The 18,626-nt window shown below is 37.2% G+C and overlaps 1 protein-coding gene across 6 annotated transcripts in view; it reads right to left on the minus strand.

The window, feature by feature from the left end:
* The window catches only part of LOC134281049 (multiple epidermal growth factor-like domains protein 6), a 42,307-nt gene that overhangs the window by 10,016 nt on the left and 13,665 nt on the right, over nt 1–18,626 (minus strand). For 5 of the 6 annotated variants that reach the window (XM_062763548.1, XM_062763534.1, XM_062763520.1 and 2 more), the window contains 17 exons: nt 18,277–18,414; nt 17,821–17,943; nt 17,140–17,262; nt 16,624–16,752; nt 16,191–16,333; nt 15,704–15,897; nt 15,400–15,538; nt 14,575–14,761; nt 14,207–14,332; nt 3,073–3,198; nt 2,753–2,881; nt 2,504–2,632; nt 1,967–2,356; nt 1,394–1,522; nt 1,172–1,300; nt 926–1,054; nt 584–712 (listed from right to left, as the gene is read on the minus strand). In XM_062763548.1, the coding sequence (XP_062619532.1) occupies nt 584–712; nt 926–1,054; nt 1,172–1,300; nt 1,394–1,522; nt 1,967–2,356; nt 2,504–2,632; nt 2,753–2,881; nt 3,073–3,198; nt 14,207–14,332; nt 14,575–14,761; nt 15,400–15,538; nt 15,704–15,897; nt 16,191–16,333; nt 16,624–16,752; nt 17,140–17,262; nt 17,821–17,943; nt 18,277–18,414 (2,592 nt within the window). The remainder of the gene's footprint in view (nt 1–583; nt 713–925; nt 1,055–1,171; nt 1,301–1,393; nt 1,523–1,966; nt 2,357–2,503; nt 2,633–2,752; nt 2,882–3,072; nt 3,199–14,206; nt 14,333–14,574; nt 14,762–15,399; nt 15,539–15,703; nt 15,898–16,190; nt 16,334–16,623; nt 16,753–17,139; nt 17,263–17,820; nt 17,944–18,276; nt 18,415–18,626) is intronic. The other variant, XM_062763540.1, reaches the window with a different exon arrangement.

Genomic DNA, 18,626 nt, shown 5'->3' on the forward strand with positions numbered 1-18,626 from the left:
AAACTGTCCAGTTACATGATATTGTCTGTCTACACTTAAATGTCTCTATACTGTCTAGTCACATGATATTGTCTGTCTATATTTAAATGTCTCTATACTGTCTAGACACATGATATTGTCTGTCTACACTTAAATGTCTCTACACTGTCTAGTCACATGATATTGTCTGTCTACACTTAAATGTCTCAACACTAACTGTCCAGCTAGGATATTGTCTGTCTACACTTAAATGTCTGTACACTGTCCAGTAACATGATATTGTCTGTCTACACTTAAATGTCTCTACACTGTCTAGTCACATGATATTGTCTGTCTACACTTAAATGTCTCTACACTGTCTGTTTACACTTAAATGTCTCTACACTGTCCAGTTACATGATATTGTCTGTCTACACTTAAATGTCTCTACACTGTCTAGACACATGATATTGTCTGTCTACACTTAAATATCTCTACACTGTCTAGTCACATGATATTGTGTCTACACTTAAATGTCTCTACACTGTCCAGTTACATGATATTGTCTGTCTACACTTAAATGTCTCTACACTGTCTTGTCACGATATTGTCTGTCTACACTTACTGTTTTGACAGCCTTCTCCAGAGAAGCCTGGGGGACAGGAACATTGCCCGGTGACATGATTACAAGGTTGGTCATCCCCACACAAACACACGTCCATACAGTCTTGTCCATAGAAACCTCGCATACAAGCTACAAGGAAAATCATCATGGTTAGGTAATCTTATATATAAATTATATAAAAATAATACAGGTGAACTATGGTTTCCTGAACCTTAGCATCTGGAATACTATGGATATTTTCCAAATGAATTTGCTGTCACTACAAATTTGTCCATATTGCCAAATATCCCCTGAACATTTCCATATATACAGTAAAACTGAGAGTTTTAGGAAAGAACTGACCTCTGTGACAGTTTCTGCCCCTCCAGCCTGGAGTACAGGTACAGTCCCCGGTCACATGATGACAAGACGCCCCGTTCTTACAGCCACATTCTTCATCACAATTCTCCCCATAAAATCCATTGGGACACTCTGCAACAGTAAAATTTGACTTTCATCTCTTCTTTTATAATTCACTATTTTTCATTATCAACTACTACAACAATTTTTTTTATGAAAGTATAAATTCTGACAGACTTTGTAGTGTACCTTTATCACATAGCTGCCCTGTGTATCCAGGGAGACATTTACAACTTCCTGTTTCCTTGTCACATGACTCTGCATTAACACACTGGCATTGATGTACACAGTTAGGACCAAAGAAACCCTCATAACATGCTGCAATTAAGTGAAAATCCAACAAAAACTTATAGACCTGACCATTCAAAAAAGATTTGTTACATGTATGATCTTCAAGTCTGGAGTACTCACATTTTTCACAGGCTGTTCCAGTGAATCCACTTGTGCAGTTACACTCCCCTGTAATACTGTTACATGGAGCGTCATTCCGACAAAAGCAGTGGTACAGACAGTTAATACCATAAAATCCCTCAGGACATTCTATAAGGAAAAGTCAGAACTATAATTAATAAGTGACCAGCACTGACCTGATTCTTCAATAATAAAGACAATTATAAAGAATTTCTAGAATCTATATAATACACAGAATATCAGACCATTTGCAGATGATTGTCTCTTGTTTTTTATACATGGAATTATGGGACATAAAAGCAGCTTTCTCATTTGTTCCACAAGTCCATCCTCACAATGTCAAGGTTCCAAAATCAAAAATCTTGGACATTGTGAGGATGTCAAGAGTCTAGCCTGGAGGAAACAGTACATCAGGACATTTTGGTGGCATAATCTGCCGAGGGTTAGTGTAATGAAGTGACCAAATACCCTTGGCTTACAAAGAGGTCCTAATAGAGGTTCAATCCTCTTTAATCTTCACTCACTTTTATAAATTTTTGAAAAGTGAATAGAGATGTTGTCATATTATCTTACCCTCTTCACAATGATTTCCTCTCCAGCCAGCAGCACACACACAGGCCCCAGACACCGGGTCGCAGGTGCCCCCGTTTCCACAGTGACACTGGTGCCTACACTCCTCCCCGTATGTTCCTAACGGACACGCCCTAGAACAGTCCTCCCCCGTCCACCCTGCTGAACACTTACACTCCCCTGTCACGTGGTTACACTCTGCCCCATTGTTTCCACAGTTACAGACCCCCTGACAATCCAGGCCGTAAAATCCCTGGGGGCAGGGCTTGTCACAGTGCTTCCCCTGCCAACCAGCAGTGCAGGTGCACCCTCCTCCAATATGATCACATGATGCACCATTGGCACAGCGGCATTTCTCTTTACACCCTGCTCCAAAGGTACCATAATCACACCCTGTAGGGAAAGTCACAGAAAAGTCACAATTACTGTAATGGAATTTATGTAAATTTATAAACTGAAATTATAGCATCTAGAAATTAGATTGATAACTAAGATAAGACACCATAACATATGGTTAATTTAGTTATACACTGTACTCACTTTCATCACATCCCATCCCTTTCCAGCCCGGCCCACAGATACAGTCCCCGGTAACATGGTCACATTCCGCCCCATTCCTACAGGCACACCGGTAGATACAGTCAGGTCCATACGTCCCAGGAGGGCACACTGATAACAAACACAGCGAAATTAAAGGGGATTTCAAGGAACATCAAATTTGTCTTTGTGAAATTATGAAAAAGAAATCAAGGTGCGAGTAACATTAACCAAACACTACATTCTGGTTACCTTGGTCACAGATGGTCCCTCTGAATCCCTCTCTACATTTACATGAACCATCCACTGGGTTACACAAGGCGTTGTTCTCACATTTACACTGAAGTAAACACTGGAAGCCGTAACGGGTAGGCGGGCATGCTGAATAATGACAAAAATTATGCAATTTCACAGTAAAAAAAAATAACCCCATGGAGACTTTTCCTAAGAATTTTTAACACTTTCATTGAAACCTTTTTTTTCTATGTAAAACTTCACAAATTTATTTGAAAACAGTTGGTGAAAACACATGAAATACAATATGAATTGTTTTAGAGTAGTAAACTTCTCACCGTCTTGACATTCCTGGCCGTACCATCCGTCAGGACAGAGGCACTCTCCCGTGACCTTATCACACTCCCCCCTATTACAGGTACACTGGTACATACAGTTCACTCCCCACGTACCATTACGACAAGCTGAAAGTAAACCCCCAACATTCAAATCTACCAATACTCTTGCATACATGCCAACTTTTGAAAATTCCCATGGGGGATTTTGCGCGTGACGACATTTTTCATAGCTTTAAATTTGTGACATTTTGTTGTGAAATTAAATGATTATGACATGATCCTTTTTTTAAATTTATAATATAATTAATATCACTTATTAATATTACTAAAGGATAAAAATAAGACAAAAATAAGGTTTTTCTTTCCAAAATGGAAATATTTTTGCTCCAATAGGTGCCTCTCTCACTAAAGAAGGGATAATTAGTTACATATGTAAACTTTTTTTTACCAGCTAGGACACATAATTTGGTGAAAAATTGAAAATTGTACAACTTTTGATACTGTAAAGTACTGTTTCTGGGAACATTTATGAGATTTTTATATTTTAATTAATTAGAAATTCTAATCAGATATTATATTCAAAGAAATTTTGAGAAATTGCAATGCATTTATTTTTTATTCAAAGAAATAAATCATCGGTTTTGAAGAATTAAATCATCAATTTTCTAACATAAAGATACCACCTATCCCAAAGAAATTTTTTTTTTTTACAGTCTTGAACTTTGGCAGGCTTGATGGTGCTATGTGGGTATTTCTTAGTCACATATGCATAAAATATTATAATTACTTTTGGGAGAAGGGAGGGAACAGATATTCTAATTGACATAGACTTTATTGTTTCATCAGGATTTTTTTTGTAAGAGTGATGATTTATTAATTAATTTCTAATTAATTAATAAATATCAAATTATTTTGTATTCTGTTTGTATATATTTTTATTTCAGCTTATTAGATAAGTGTATGGTCATTCAGGTGTAACAGACAGTGCTACCCTGTTATTTGCCTTTAGGGTTATAATTAAGGTCCTGGCCATAAGTCCTATAAGTCATTTGTTTCTATTGGATTTTAGTTTTGTGTTCTTGTGTTTTATTGGTTTGTCAAATTCCCTCCAAAGTGTTCTTGGTCTTTCTGGTCATTCTTTGTCCAGATTGTTGATAGAGAGGTTCCATTGATTTGGTTGTGACAGAATTTGACTATTTGACATTCTGACTGTGACTCTCTTCATCTTCTGGTAAGTTAATATTTATTTACTAACTTTAACATATCTTTAATAAATAGTTCATTAAATGTGAAATCTGTAATTCCTGCAATATTAATTTCCATAGCACTTTTGCACAGTAAGAGAGATTTTGGAAGTCAGATTTTTACTTAGTTATTAGCAGTAAAGCTAGGGTATTTTATGATCCAGATAATATGTACATAATTATGTGTTTTATGATCAGAGAATTATGTAAGGTTTATGATAATTTATAGTTATCATCTGGACTCCCAGCCATATACTGTAGTTGTGTGATAAACCATATGGGAGTTTGCCTATTCCCTCAGAATGGTATGCTATTGTTTTTATGATTTATTGTTTATAAGAAAAAGGTACATAATGTCTATGAAGATATTATAGCTTTAATAGTAATATATATTTTGTTGTAAAGTATTTTAATTATATGCACAAAGTGTAAATTCTAAGGGAGTATTATATTATATCCAAGATGTGTAATGAATGTAAGAGTTACCTCTCTTTATGCAGCATTGTGTATAATATTGAATTGTGCATTAATGATTTTATGATTTTACTCAATATTGTTATTATTTATTTCAGGACAATAGTGAATATATTTATATCTACAACCATTAATAAACAGTGTGTCGAACCCTGACAGGTGTTTTCGTTATTACGATTCCATAACCCTGTTACAAATTTGGCGCCCACGTTGGGACCCTTGGGATAGACAGTGCAGTGAGACCCTTGGGACAGACAGTGAGACCCTCTCTGCAACAACCAGCAGCCTAACGCCATTTCTGATATCCATTGTGAACAGTCTGCTTGACCAGTGTCCGTACCATAGTGTAGATCCTATTCACGGATGGACGGACTGTGATGTGTGATGTACGCGTACCATATAATACCATGATGTAGTGACTGATAGTGACAGTACCGGTACATAACCGTCGAGATCACCTCTGCGTGGTACATATCCGTTAAGACCAGCTTTGGACAATTTTGTGACTCATCATTCATTTTGTGTGTTATATGTGTTTTGTGTATTGTGTTGTGTGCCATATATGGTGTGTATTTTCAACAAGTGATTTTATCAGCTGATTGGTGAGTGTTACTGTTAGAATATTGTTTACCTGTATACTAAGAGCTCTATAATTATTTTTTTTTTTTTTTTTTTTTTTTGCTTGCAAGCCTATTGTATTTTTGAAATTTATATATTTATTGGGTATCCTTGGTATTGAAAATTCTTGATTAATTTAGTTTTAAGTGTAAAGGTTAGTTTTAAAAGTTTGACAGCTGAGTGCCAGATTGGTAAGTGAGGTATCACAAATTCACATATCCAGAGATCCAGGTACCCTTGAATTACTAAAATGTAAGTAAATTAATTAATAATTCTATCTCTTTTGACAGTGACTTTTTGACAAATATACATTACAGACATTTCAGTTGAATTAGTAGATACAGTTTTCTTGGTAAAGTGTTAGTATTTGTGTGCAGGTGAATTATATCCTTTGGTTCTAAGTTGTGCAGTTTTCAGAGTTGTTGGAGGGTTGATTTAAATAAGTTTTATTATTACATTTGCTTGTTTTATTGATTAGTGTAGTGCTCACCTTATACTTCATTGATTTTCATTTATTTAATACTTATTTACATCGGGTTCGTCCCGCAATTTGATCGAGATCGGTTTCTTTTTCCGATTGCGCATTTCCGATCGAGCTCGAAATCCGCGTTATTTATTTTGACCGGAAGTAAGTTTAGACAACGTGATTTGGTAAACAAATATTGAAATTTGCCTTATTTTCCCAGTGTTTGTTATTCATTATTCATTTAAAGTCATTTGAAGTACAGCAACAAAGGTATTGAATGTCATTATCTCTTTCAGGTAATTATTTTGCGTCAAATTTTCTTTATTTCAGCCTTTGAATTTCAGTCAGCTGATTTTTGATTTCATTCAGTAGAACATATCATTATTCATTCGTTGAAATATCCCATACTCAATTGAAATATATCTTGAGTTTATTTGAAAAGCATTCATAGTAATACATATTTACTAGGGAACTACCTATCAGCAGTATTCATTCGTTTTAAATATTTGAAACAAGCCCATTTTATCAGTTTATAGTTCTGTCATGAACTCCCATCTGTAAATAATACTTTGTTATTTGTTACTCCCCCATGATTAGTTCATGCTCAACTACCCTCCTATTCTGATTATATTCTTGTTTATTTCATCATTACTGTACAACATGCCGAAATCCGAAGGAGATGCAAGTAAAACAGATACTTCACCCGAGACAGAAGCTGATAAAGGAGCTACGGCTAGCCAAGTATCAGAGAATGAGTGGAAAAGTCTGTACGCCACGTTGGAGAAAATGAAGATAAAACCAGACAGCTTCACATCATGGTTAGCTTCACAGGAAGATCAGCCACAGGCTAAGAAGGAACTGAAATTTCCTACCACACAAGCACCAACATTGCCACCACCGCTACCTACCGGCTCTTACTATAAAGCACCTTTGAGGATCTCAGTGTTTTCTGGTGATGAAAAGGACTCATATGAACTTTGGAAGTATGAGGTTGTTTGTCTCATGAAAGAGTCTCATTCTGAGGAGTCCATTCTTCAAGCCATCAGACGTTCAGTCAAAGGGGAAGCAGCCAAAGTCATCATGAGATTAGGTGTAGGTGTAAGTGTGCAAGAAATCCTGTGCAAGTTGGACAGTATTTATGGAAACGTGTTGGAGAAAGAGGATATTTTGGCTGAATTCTATAGCGCAAAACAGAAGGATGATGAGACTTGTTCCGCATGGAGTTGCCGTCTTGAGGATATTTTATGCAAGGCGATGAAGATGGGTAAAGTTCAGAATAGTGCAGCAAATGAGATGCTTCGCACTATGTTTTTTAAAGGACTCAGACACGATTTGAAAGATATTTGCGGACACCTGTACCATTCAATCAACGACTTCGACAAGCTACGGGTGGAAATCAGGAAAATAGAGACTGAACATCCAGCCCAAGGAAAAGTAAAGTCAAAGCCAGCGATTGTAAAAGCAGGAGTATCTCAGCCTGAAACGAGCACTTTCGATAGTAAGTTTGAAGCCCTGCAGGCTCAAATTAATCAGCTGAGAACGACACAAGAATCCTACTACAATCCCCCCTCTTACGGATTTAGTAACTTCAGAGGAAAACAACCCTATCAGAGAGGAAGAAGACAATTTTCAGGTCGTGGTAGAGGTTATACTCCCAGAATGCCTGAACCGAGAGTCACTGATGTTAATCCAGGACAACAGATGCCTCGAAGGAGTGGTAGTGTTGTATGTTACAAATGTGGTCAGGAGGGCCACATCGCAGTTGGTTGTCGTGTAAGGGTAGACCACAGGAGGAATTTAAACTACAGATGGCCGAATCCTGGGGACAAGGGTCTGGCCGACAACACCGTGGTCCCACCAGCTCGCAAATAGTAGGGACAGCCAATGAAGTACAAGTGGTTATAAATGGAATATCATGTTTGGCATTACTCGATACTGGTGCAACTGTTTCTACAATATCCCAGTCATTTTATACCACACATCTGCAGGGAACAACAGAGTTGCATCCATTAGATGAGCAGATAGACATTGAGTGTGCAGATGGGCAGTTGATGCCTTACATGGGATTTGTTATAGTAGACTTAGCCACTTATGGACTTTCATCTATTGATGTTTTGAAACAGTGCTTATTTTTGGTTGTTCCTGATAGCAAGTACAATTCACGAGTACCAGTACTTTTAGGTACCAATCTACTTGATAACCTGATGAAGATTACAAAGTCAGAGTATGGTACCAGATTTCTACAGAAAGCGGACATACACACTCCTTGGTATTTGACGTTCAGATGTCTTACCTTGAGGAACAGACAACTAGAGAGAAACAGAAACAGATTAGCGGTACTGAAGTCAGCTGAGTCATCTAGAATCCTTATTCCACCGAACGGAAAGGTATTGATAAATGCCTACATGGATAAGAAGATTCCATATCAGAGAGTGCTGACAATGATTCATGCTACTTCAGGTTCCTGCATCCCTTTAGATCTGGATATTACTCCTAGTCTACATTATTATGATTTTGAGAATGCCACTCATGTACCCGTTGAAGTCAACAACGTAACAACTCGGACTGTGTCTGTTGTACCTAAGGCACTGTTATGTGAGATGCAGCCAGTTACATTAGTAGATCTACCATCTACCAGCTCAGATGCACCATGTAGATTGGACGCTATTTTGGAGAAGATCAACTTATCTGATACTTTGTCTGAAGAAGAGAGACAGAGCTGCGAAAGGATCATAAGTGAGTATCAAGATGTTTTCTCCACAGGATCTACAGACATTGGTACAACGAATGAAGTATTCCATCATATTGAACTATCCGATTCGACACCATTCAAACAGCGTTATAGGCGTATACCACCTGCCATGATAGAAGAAGTGAGAACACACATTAAGGAGTTGCTTGCTAGTGGAGTGATAAGACCTTCCCACTCACCATTCTCATCTAACGTTGTATTAGTAAGGAAGCATGATGGTACATTGAGAATGTGTGTTGACTACCGGCAACTGAACTCACGGACAGTCAGGGATAACTATGCGTTACCACGAGTTGATGAAATCCTGGATTCCCTGTCTGGTAATCGCGTTTTCACAGTCCTTGACATGAAATCTGGGTATCACCAGATAGAGATTTTAGAGGAGCACAAACAAAGGACAGCCTTTACAGTTGGTCCGCTAGGCTTTTTCGAGTTCAACAAGATGCCCTTTGGACTTGCTAATGCTCCGGCGACTTATCAGAGACTACAAGAGCAGTGTCTTGGAGACCTTCATTTAAAAATTTGTTATATATATCTTGATGATGTTATAATCTTTTCCAGGACAATTGAGGAACACCTTGACCGCCTCAGGCTTGTTTTTGATAGGTTTAGGAAGTTCGGACTGAAGCTGTCTCCTAAGAAGTGTCATTTCATGATGAAAAGGGTCAAGTATATTGGACATATCATTTCAGAGGACGGGGTGCAGGCCGACCCAGAAAAGGTAAGTAAAGTTCTAAACTGGCCCAAACCTAAGACTCCTGAAGAGGTTAGACAATTTCTCGGATTTTCAGGATACTACAGGAAATTCATACATGACTTCTCTAAGATTGCGCGTCCCTTAATCAACATTATGGCCACTGGTAAGAAGTCAAGAGGAAAAAAGGCACTTCCTTCAAGTTGGCAATGGGGACCAGATCAAGATGCTGCATTCAACAGACTCAAGGAATGTCTTACAGCAGCCCCAGTTCTAGGATATCCTGATTTTAGAAAACCCTTCGAACTTCACACAGATGCTAGCCTCAGTGGACTCGGAGCTGTGTTATATCAGGATCAAGACGGAACAAAGAGAGTCATTGCCTATGCCAGTAGGGGTCTGACAAAGTCGGAGAGGAATTATCCCATTCATAAGCTGGAGTTCCTTGCTCTTAAATGGGCAGTTACAGAGAAATTTTCGGACTACTTGACTGGAACCCAATTCTCTGTATTTACCGACAACAATCCCCTCACTTACGTGCTGACTACAGCCAAGTTAGACGCCACTGGACACAGATGGATAGCTGCATTATCCTCCTATAACTTCAGTATCACCTATAAACCAGGTAAGTCAAACATAGATGCTGATATTTTGTCTAGGTTACCAGCACAGACAGAGACGCTTGATGCTGAAGCTGTTCGAGCCATTACAGACACAGGAGAAAAGCAGCCTTATATCCAGACACTCCCTGTTTCACCTGCTGTTTGCAAGCAGTTGCAGATTCCTGTTCTAGATGACAATGGCGACCATATTGATCTGAGACAGATCCAGAAGGAAGATCCATACATTACATCTGTCATAGATTATGTTAGAGAAGGGAAAAGACCGCCAAGAAACTCAGCAAGATGTGAAGCAGAGGCAATTCTACACCAGAATTATAAGAAGCTGAAGTTAGAAGAAGGTATACTTGTACGAGAAACACAGAGAGAGGGTACCACTCAGAAGCAGTTTGTTGTGCCATGTAAATACAGCGAAGTGATACTGCAACATTTACATAACAACATGGGCCACCCTGGAAGGGACAAGACAACATCATTGGTTCGAGAAAGATTCTACTGGCCGAGAATGTATGCAGATATTTCCAAGTGGATAGACGAATGTGGGAGATGCATCAAGTTTAAGACACCTGATAATCAGAAGGCATCATTGGTCAACATTGTAACAACAGAGCCACTAGAGTTAGTCTGTATGGATTACATGACCTTAGAACCATCCAAAGGGAACATACAGAATATCCTAGTGATGACAGACCATTTTATGAAGTTTACTATCGCTGTACCCACTAGGAACCAAACAGCCAAGACAACCGCTGATGCCATCTACAATGAATTTATCGTCCACTATGGAATACCACAGAAACTACATTCGGACCAAGGAGCAAACTTCTGTAGCAACATCATAAAGGAACTTTGTCAAACATTTGGAATTTCTAAGTCTAGGACCACACCGTATCATCCTATGGGTAACGGAATTACTGAAAGGTTTAACCGAACACTCATCTCTATGTTAGGAACTTTAGACCCAGAGCAAAAACACAACTGGAAAAAATACATCTATCCATTAGTTCAGGCCTACAACTCAACAATTCATGACTCTACAGGATACTCGCCATATTTCCTTATGTTCGGCAGAGACCCCATTTTACCCATAGATCTCATATTTGGAATTGACAGAAATCAACCTTCAAAATCAACTTCTTCTTATATACAGAAACTGCAGAAGAATCTCCAAAATGCGTACCAACAAGCCCAAACTGCCCTCAAGAATTCACAAGGAAGACAAAAGTTATATTATGACACCAAAGTAAGAGGAAGTACTCTAAAAGAAGGAGATCGAGTTTTGATCAAGGTAAAATTTGAGGGTAAACACAAGATTCAGGACAGATGGGAAGATCAACCTTATATAATTGTAGGGCAACCTAACAACTCAGTTCCTGTCTTTAAGGTGAAGAGAGAAGATGACCAAGGACGGACAAGGATTTTACATAGAAACCTCTTATTACCTATTGGGTCCAAGCTCGCTTCACCTATTCCAGCACCTAGGCGTAAACGTCCAGGGAAGCATAGACAAGACAGAGACACAGAGACAACACAGAATCAAAGTGATACAGAGGACCTAGACAGTGAGTATTGTTTCAGCACAGTAAATCACACAGTGCCATTGCAACATGCATCCGCTGTAGATCAAGGTCAGAATGTTCCCACTGTTACTGGTGACGATCAGGAAGGTGAGGAGCACCTGGAGGGTGGATCAGGGGAGGACGCTTCCAGTCAGAATATTGATGCATCTGATGATCCAGAGTCCAGCGCAGTTGATGATGCTGATGACGCTCATGACGAGAGCGCAGCTGATGATGCTGATGACGCACATGATGAGAGTGCAGTTGATGATTCAGATGATGATCTGAATACTACAAGTGTAAACAGTCCTGAACTTGAAGAAGATGATAACGACGAAGACGATGAAGAAGAAATGCCCAGAAGATCAGGTAGAATACGGAAGAAACCAGGTTGGATGGGTGATTTTATTTGCAAACAACAGGTTTTAGATTGGACAAAGAAGGCAGAATGTTTTAAAGAAATGGCGTCTGAATTGAAAGGTATGGACGAAGAGATGTCGAAGGTATTTTTGAAAATGATTACAGAGAAATTTTAATTTGTACTATATTTTGATTTTAAAGATTATTTTTCAGCAGTTATCGAGGTAAGCCTCCTTTAAATGACGTGGAAGTCATTTCAAAAGGAGGGGGAGTATGTAAGAGTGATGATTTATTAATTAATTTCTAATTAATTAATAAATATCAAATTATTTTGTATTCTGTTTGTATATATTTTTATTTCAGCTTATTAGATAAGTGTATGGTCATTCAGGTGTAACAGACAGTGCTACCCTGTTATTTGCCTTTAGGGTTATAATTAAGGTCCTGGCCATAAGTCCTATAAGTCATTTGTTTCTATTGGATTTTAGTTTTGTGTTCTTGTGTTTTATTGGTTTGTCAAATTCCCTCCAAAGTGTTCTTGGTCTTTCTGGTCATTCTTTGTCCAGAATGTTGATAGAGAGGTTCCATTGATTTGGTTGTGACAGAATTTGACCAACTGACATTCTGACTGAGACTCTCTTCATCTTCTGGTAAGTTAATATTTATTTACTAACTTTAACATATCTTTAATATATAGTTCATTAAATGTGAAATCTGTAATTCCTGCAATATTAATTTCCATAGCACTTTTGCACAGTAAGAGAGATTTTGGAAGTCAGATTTTTACTTAGTTATTAGCAGTAAAGTTAAAGGTATTTTATGATCCAGATAATATGTACACATGTTTTTATGATCAGAGAATTATGTAAGGTATATGATAATTTATAGTTATCATCTGGACTCCCAGCTATATACTGTAGTGGTGTGATAAACCATATGGGAGTTTGCCTATTCCCTCAGAATGGTATGCTATTGTTTTTATGATTTATTGTTTATAAGAAAAAGGTACATAATGTCTATGAAGATATTATAGCTTTAATAGTAATATATATTTTGTTGTAAAGTATTTTAATTATATGCACAAAGTGTAAATTCTAAGGGAGTATTATATTATATGTCAAGATGTGTAATGAATGTAAGAGTTACCTCCCTTTATGCAGCATTGTGTATAATATTGAATTGTGCATTAATGATTTTATGATTTTACTCAATATTGTTATTATTTATTTCAGGACAATAGTGAATATATTTATATCTACAACCATTAATAAACAGTGTGTCGAACCCTGACAGGTGTTTTCGTTATTACGATTCCATAACCCTGTTACATTTTCATATTATTTTAACTGGCAAACTTTACAATATTTTTTCATTATAGGTAGATAAAGTCAGCAGCTATGCTTTGTAGTTTTCTACTTTCGTTTTCAAATAACGATCTCCTTGGATTCCGATTTTATGGTTTGGTTATTATTTAGTTGTCTTTAATTTATGTTTTCAATAAAATGACAAACAATTATCCCCTTAATCTATGTGTTTCACCTTGCATACCCCTTAAAACTGAAAAGATAATCCCCTAATTAATTGCCCCCTGCTATAAGCTACCTGCACCTGGACGACTCCGTGCGTTCAAGCGTGAAGTGATTTCCTGTGGCTAATTAACCATGTTAACACCTAAATAAACAATGAAACTTATCTGTGTGCATTCAATAAACAAGTCTGATATTGTTTTCCCAATTGACAAAATTCAGCGGTATAGGGAAACTTGTAAAATCGGAAATTTTGGGTGAATTTTTACAAATCGGGAAATTAGGTCAATTTTTCTCTCCCGATCGGGAAGGCGGGATGAAAGGGTAAAATCGGGAGAATCCCGCCTAAATCGGGAAAGTTGGCATGTATGCTCTTGATTTATATAATTTTACTGTGCCTTTGACCAGTACTGTTTATAAAATACTCAGTAATGTTTACATTTGCTGTCCTTTTTCTTTTTTGAACTAAAAAAATATGATATTGATTCATATATATCATTTTCATTCAATAGAGACAAACGAGTACAGCAAAACTCGTTTAGTACTAACACGGATATTGCGAATTCAAGGATATAACGAAGTTATCTTGGATCCCCAGCTATATAAATTTAATGAATTTCTTATACGGATAGAACGAATTACGGATATAGCGAAGTAATTTCAGTGGTCCCAGTGACTTTGTTATAACCGTGTTCTACTGTAGAAATAAAGTATATTTCAAAATAATTATGTTGAAAAAGCGATGTTATAGAAACAATCCATTCATGCTAGACCTGCTTATACTATTTTGAATTCCTTGAAAAACCTGTTGGTTGACTTACGTTTATTACATTGTCTTCCTCGAGTGCCTGCTTTACAGATACATTTCCCCGTCTCGGGATGACATAAACTATCGTGACAATTACATTTCTGTTCACAGTTAAAACCATAAGTTCCATTGGGACAAACTAAAATAAAATCAACAACTCAACAAAAAATAAATACAGCAAAAAAAAATAAAAAATACTTCAACAAAATCGCAAGACAGAGACACCAAGAAATACACAAGACACATGATTAAAACAAATACATAAAAGAAAATTCACAAATATGAAATAAACATATCATTGAAAAAAAGTGAGGAAAAAGGAGAACTTGACCAAAGCCCCCCCCCCTCTCCCTCTCCCTCCCCCCTCTCTCTCTCTGTTACCTTGATCACAGCTGTCTCCCATCCTTCCTTGGTCACATCTGAGGTAGCACCTCCCAGTCTCAGGGTCACATGACTGATTGTTGTTACAGTTACACAACCGCTTACAATTTTTCCCATAATGCCCTGCTAAACATCGAAATTGACATTGCTCTCCATAGAAACCCTCCTTACAAGAGCACTTGCCATTCTGAAACAAAATGAATCACACTATGATAAATGCATTTTAAATATACATGTATACATGCATGTAGTTCTACATAAAACTAGAGCAGACCCCATCAGAAACCCACAGGTTAGCTTCGAGTCCACTTGAGGTCCACTTATATGGACGAATTTGCATTTGTTTTGGTTCCTCTTAAAACTTACTGAAGTCTGCTAAAGAGAAGGAACCCTAGCATGCATTGACCCTTTTGACATAAACCTCAGTCATCCAAGCATAATTCAGTTCATAATGTGAAAAAATTTTAATCTAAACACAATTTGGGAAGCTTCACTACTATTTTTTTGTCTTTTCTGTGTCAAGGTTCTCAAGATTTTGAAATGTCCCACATATTTTTTTAGTCATTCCCCATTGAAAATGGACACATTCCCTCTCCTTTGAAACAAGCTTAAATTCCCTACATCCATGAACATTTTGTGGCAAGTTTGGTTGAAGTTGGTTGAGTGATTCTGATGCGAAAAGTTTATAGAATGTAGCTTAAGAACAGACACTCTTGGATCAGAAAAAGCTCAATTTAACCATTGTCTTTGGTAAGCTAAGAACAACTACAATGACTCTTCTTTTGGACAAATTCTCACAAAACAAAAGCTTTTTCCTTTACTTACCACTGTATCACAGAATTCTGTAGTGGTCCTGTTACAATGACATTGATTCATACAGTTTGTTCCCCAGTTAAACATGGGACATTTTGTATCACAGTAGGATCCAAAAAACCCGGGCGGACACATACAATATCCAAACTCCCTGTCAAAATACAGTAAGTAAAATGTTCATGTAAGCCTAGTGCTCTCAGCCTATAATGGATAGCATTCTTTGATACACACATATTTTGTGGTAGAGAGATCAAAATCAATCAAAAGAAAAAAAATATCAATCAACAGTAAAATAATGCCTGACCAATATTCTTACCTGTCACAGTGCCCACTATAACATGGCTTGGAGCAGGGCCTGTCACAGTTTTTACCAAAGAACCCTGAGGGACACCCATCAGAACAGTCCTCGCCGTGGACCCCTGGAGGACATGTGCACTTACCAGTCACATGATCACACGTCCCTCCATTCTGACAGCTACAAATCTGGTTACAACCACTGCCATAGAAACCCTAAAACACAGGAACTTACTGATTTTTTTTTCCATCGAAATATTTCAGAATGTTCAGATGTATAACTAATTCAATGAATATTATCATGATTATAATAAATTTATAAGGCTAAAACATAAGTAAACACATTCTCCCAATATTTGACATGACCTCTAAATGTCATCTTCACCTTGACCTTACAGAAAGCTGCCACAATTTTTTCATGCATAAAGTTAAGGTTGGACAGTGGATGGCACACTGAGCACTGAATTATTATAAGTTAAAAAGCATTGCAAATGAAAGAATCTGCTTACTTGTGGACAAGTTTGATTACAGAGAAATCCACCCCACCCAGGAGAGCAAACACAGCCAGGATTTTCTCTGTTGCAGGTGGCTCCGTTCTGACAACTGTCACAAGTCCACTTACAGTCTGGTCCAAAGTTTCCCGGCACACATTCTACAAGGAAGCTTATATTTCATCCATGCTGTAAATTCTGCATTTCAAATACAAACCACATGCAACTTTATGTTCTATATTTTCCATCTTTCTGATCAAAATGTTTTTCATTATCTACAGATTTTGTAAATCATCTTAGTAATACCAATCCTCTTTCGTATTCTTTCATTTGTAAGTAATAAGATTATATAACCAACCTTGATACGTTCCATTACTTGCTGCATGTTCAAAATAAAAAAAAATATTTTTAACACATCAGTAAATGGATAACTTAATTAGTGGAGAATTACCATATTTAACATCAGAATCGATCAGTTCATCTTGAAGTTTGAGGTTTTCTACCAGAGGGAGGGGCCGTATTGAGGCCTTATACTGAAGAGAAGATGGGATATCCCCCCGCTGGGGACCCGTGTCTATCACTACAGAACCAAATCAAACTCAAATCAACACTGGTTACTAAATGTAGGCTACAAATAAATAACTCAAGCAGTAAAAAGAGACGAAAAGTTGTACTGAATAATAACCTAATCTGTCAAATGAAAATAAAAAAATTTTTAAAATATAAAATAATTTTAAAAATCAATGTAACAAATGACACTGCATGCATGGTAAGAATGAAGGCTATACAAATACATGAAGGAAGTAAACTGTGCATTAATACTTTGTCTAAAAACTTCCATTTTTAGCATCCAGCTTGAATATAAATGTATTTTTTCAATAACTAGATCCATTAACTTTTAACTTAGAAAAAAAATTGTCACAACTGAGCAGACTACAGGTTTGGGATATTAGATGGGTTTACTCACAGATACAGCCCCTGTTGTTAGGGGCGAGTCTGTATCCGGGCTTACATACACAGCTGTAGGAGCCCTCCGAGTTCACACACTCATGTTCACAGCCCCCATTGTCTGACAGGCACTCATTCACATCTGTAAAACAGTTTAACAATACACAGACTTCCTTATCCATGATAAAAATGACAAGTCAAAAATTAATTTTCATATGAATGTAGGATAAACTTGAAGTGTTCTTAAAAAATCTTTAACCTGCAGCCCCCTTAAATTCATTACATATCTGGATCACTGACAGAGCTCTTCTAAAAGGTTTACTTTTGTCAAAGATCTACTTTACACACAGTAGAAACATTCCCATATTAATCAACACAAAGTAGAACATTTTCTTTCTATTTAACAACTGAAGATAGATATATGACGACTTTAAAGAACAATTTTCATAACTACCCCCATTATACTTTATAATCTGGGTTTGAAAAGTTTATGCTTTATATTTGCAACAGTTATCCAAGAATAATTCGGATTAGCTATCAAATTTATTCCTTATAAGTTTATACTTGTGTAAGTGACTAATGTAATTTCTCCCTTGACCTTGTAGTCTTTAGAAACACAGAAGGGTAAACTTTACAAAGACACAAAAGATTAAAACTTACAAAGACCACACAAGTTGAAGAATTACTGAACAGTACTCACCATCACAGGAGCAGCCATCCTGGTTCAGAACAAATCCCCGCCTACAGATACAGGAGTAGCCGCCTGGGTTGTTAGAACACTGGTGAGCACAGCAGGCCTCATCAGACTCACACTCATCTACATCTGAAATGGGAGCAAGACTGAGTAATATCTCTATCGTTTACAGTCCAATCCTGTTATCACGGACTTAATGAGACATTGAGAGTAAAGTTTGTAAGGAAAAAGTGGTTGGGACTTCCTCGCTCAGACGTATCCATGGTATTGGAGATATTTGAAATACTTCAGTTCAAATATATCTCACTATTCAAATATGGACAATAAAACTTTTGCCTTTGCCTTTTCAAAGATTCTACATTTACTGAAATAGACAATTTCCCCATTTTTTTTAAAGGGGGGGGGGGGGGTGTTATTGCAAAGTCCATCTTGTTATTACTCAATATGAGTGAGTGTACTTACCTAGACAGGACTTCCTATCAATCTGTAGAGTGTATCCTTTCCTACAGGTACAGACTGGCCCCCCGTTCTCATGACGACAATTATGAGCACACCCTCCATTGTTAATGGCACAACTGTCTACTGGTTCCAGCTCCACCCCTACAAAAACCAGCAATCCAGTGAATATATGTACAGCTCAACAAGTATTCAAACATACAAATAGATGATGTGTTTAAAAGTGAAAGGGAGACAACTACCATTACTAGCCATGAATGGAAATCTTTCTCTCTTTGACCACCTTAATTATAAATTTATAATAATCAGATTCTGTGTTAAATACCTTGTACTGGAACTGTCCCTGACAGAGTTTT

This window comes from Saccostrea cucullata, unplaced genomic scaffold (genome assembly GCF_032062105.1).
Source record: "Saccostrea cucullata isolate Sc308-1 unplaced genomic scaffold, CSIRO_AGI_Scuc_v1 ctg105, whole genome shotgun sequence".
Lineage (NCBI taxonomy): Eukaryota > Metazoa > Mollusca > Bivalvia > Ostreida > Ostreidae > Saccostrea > Saccostrea cuccullata.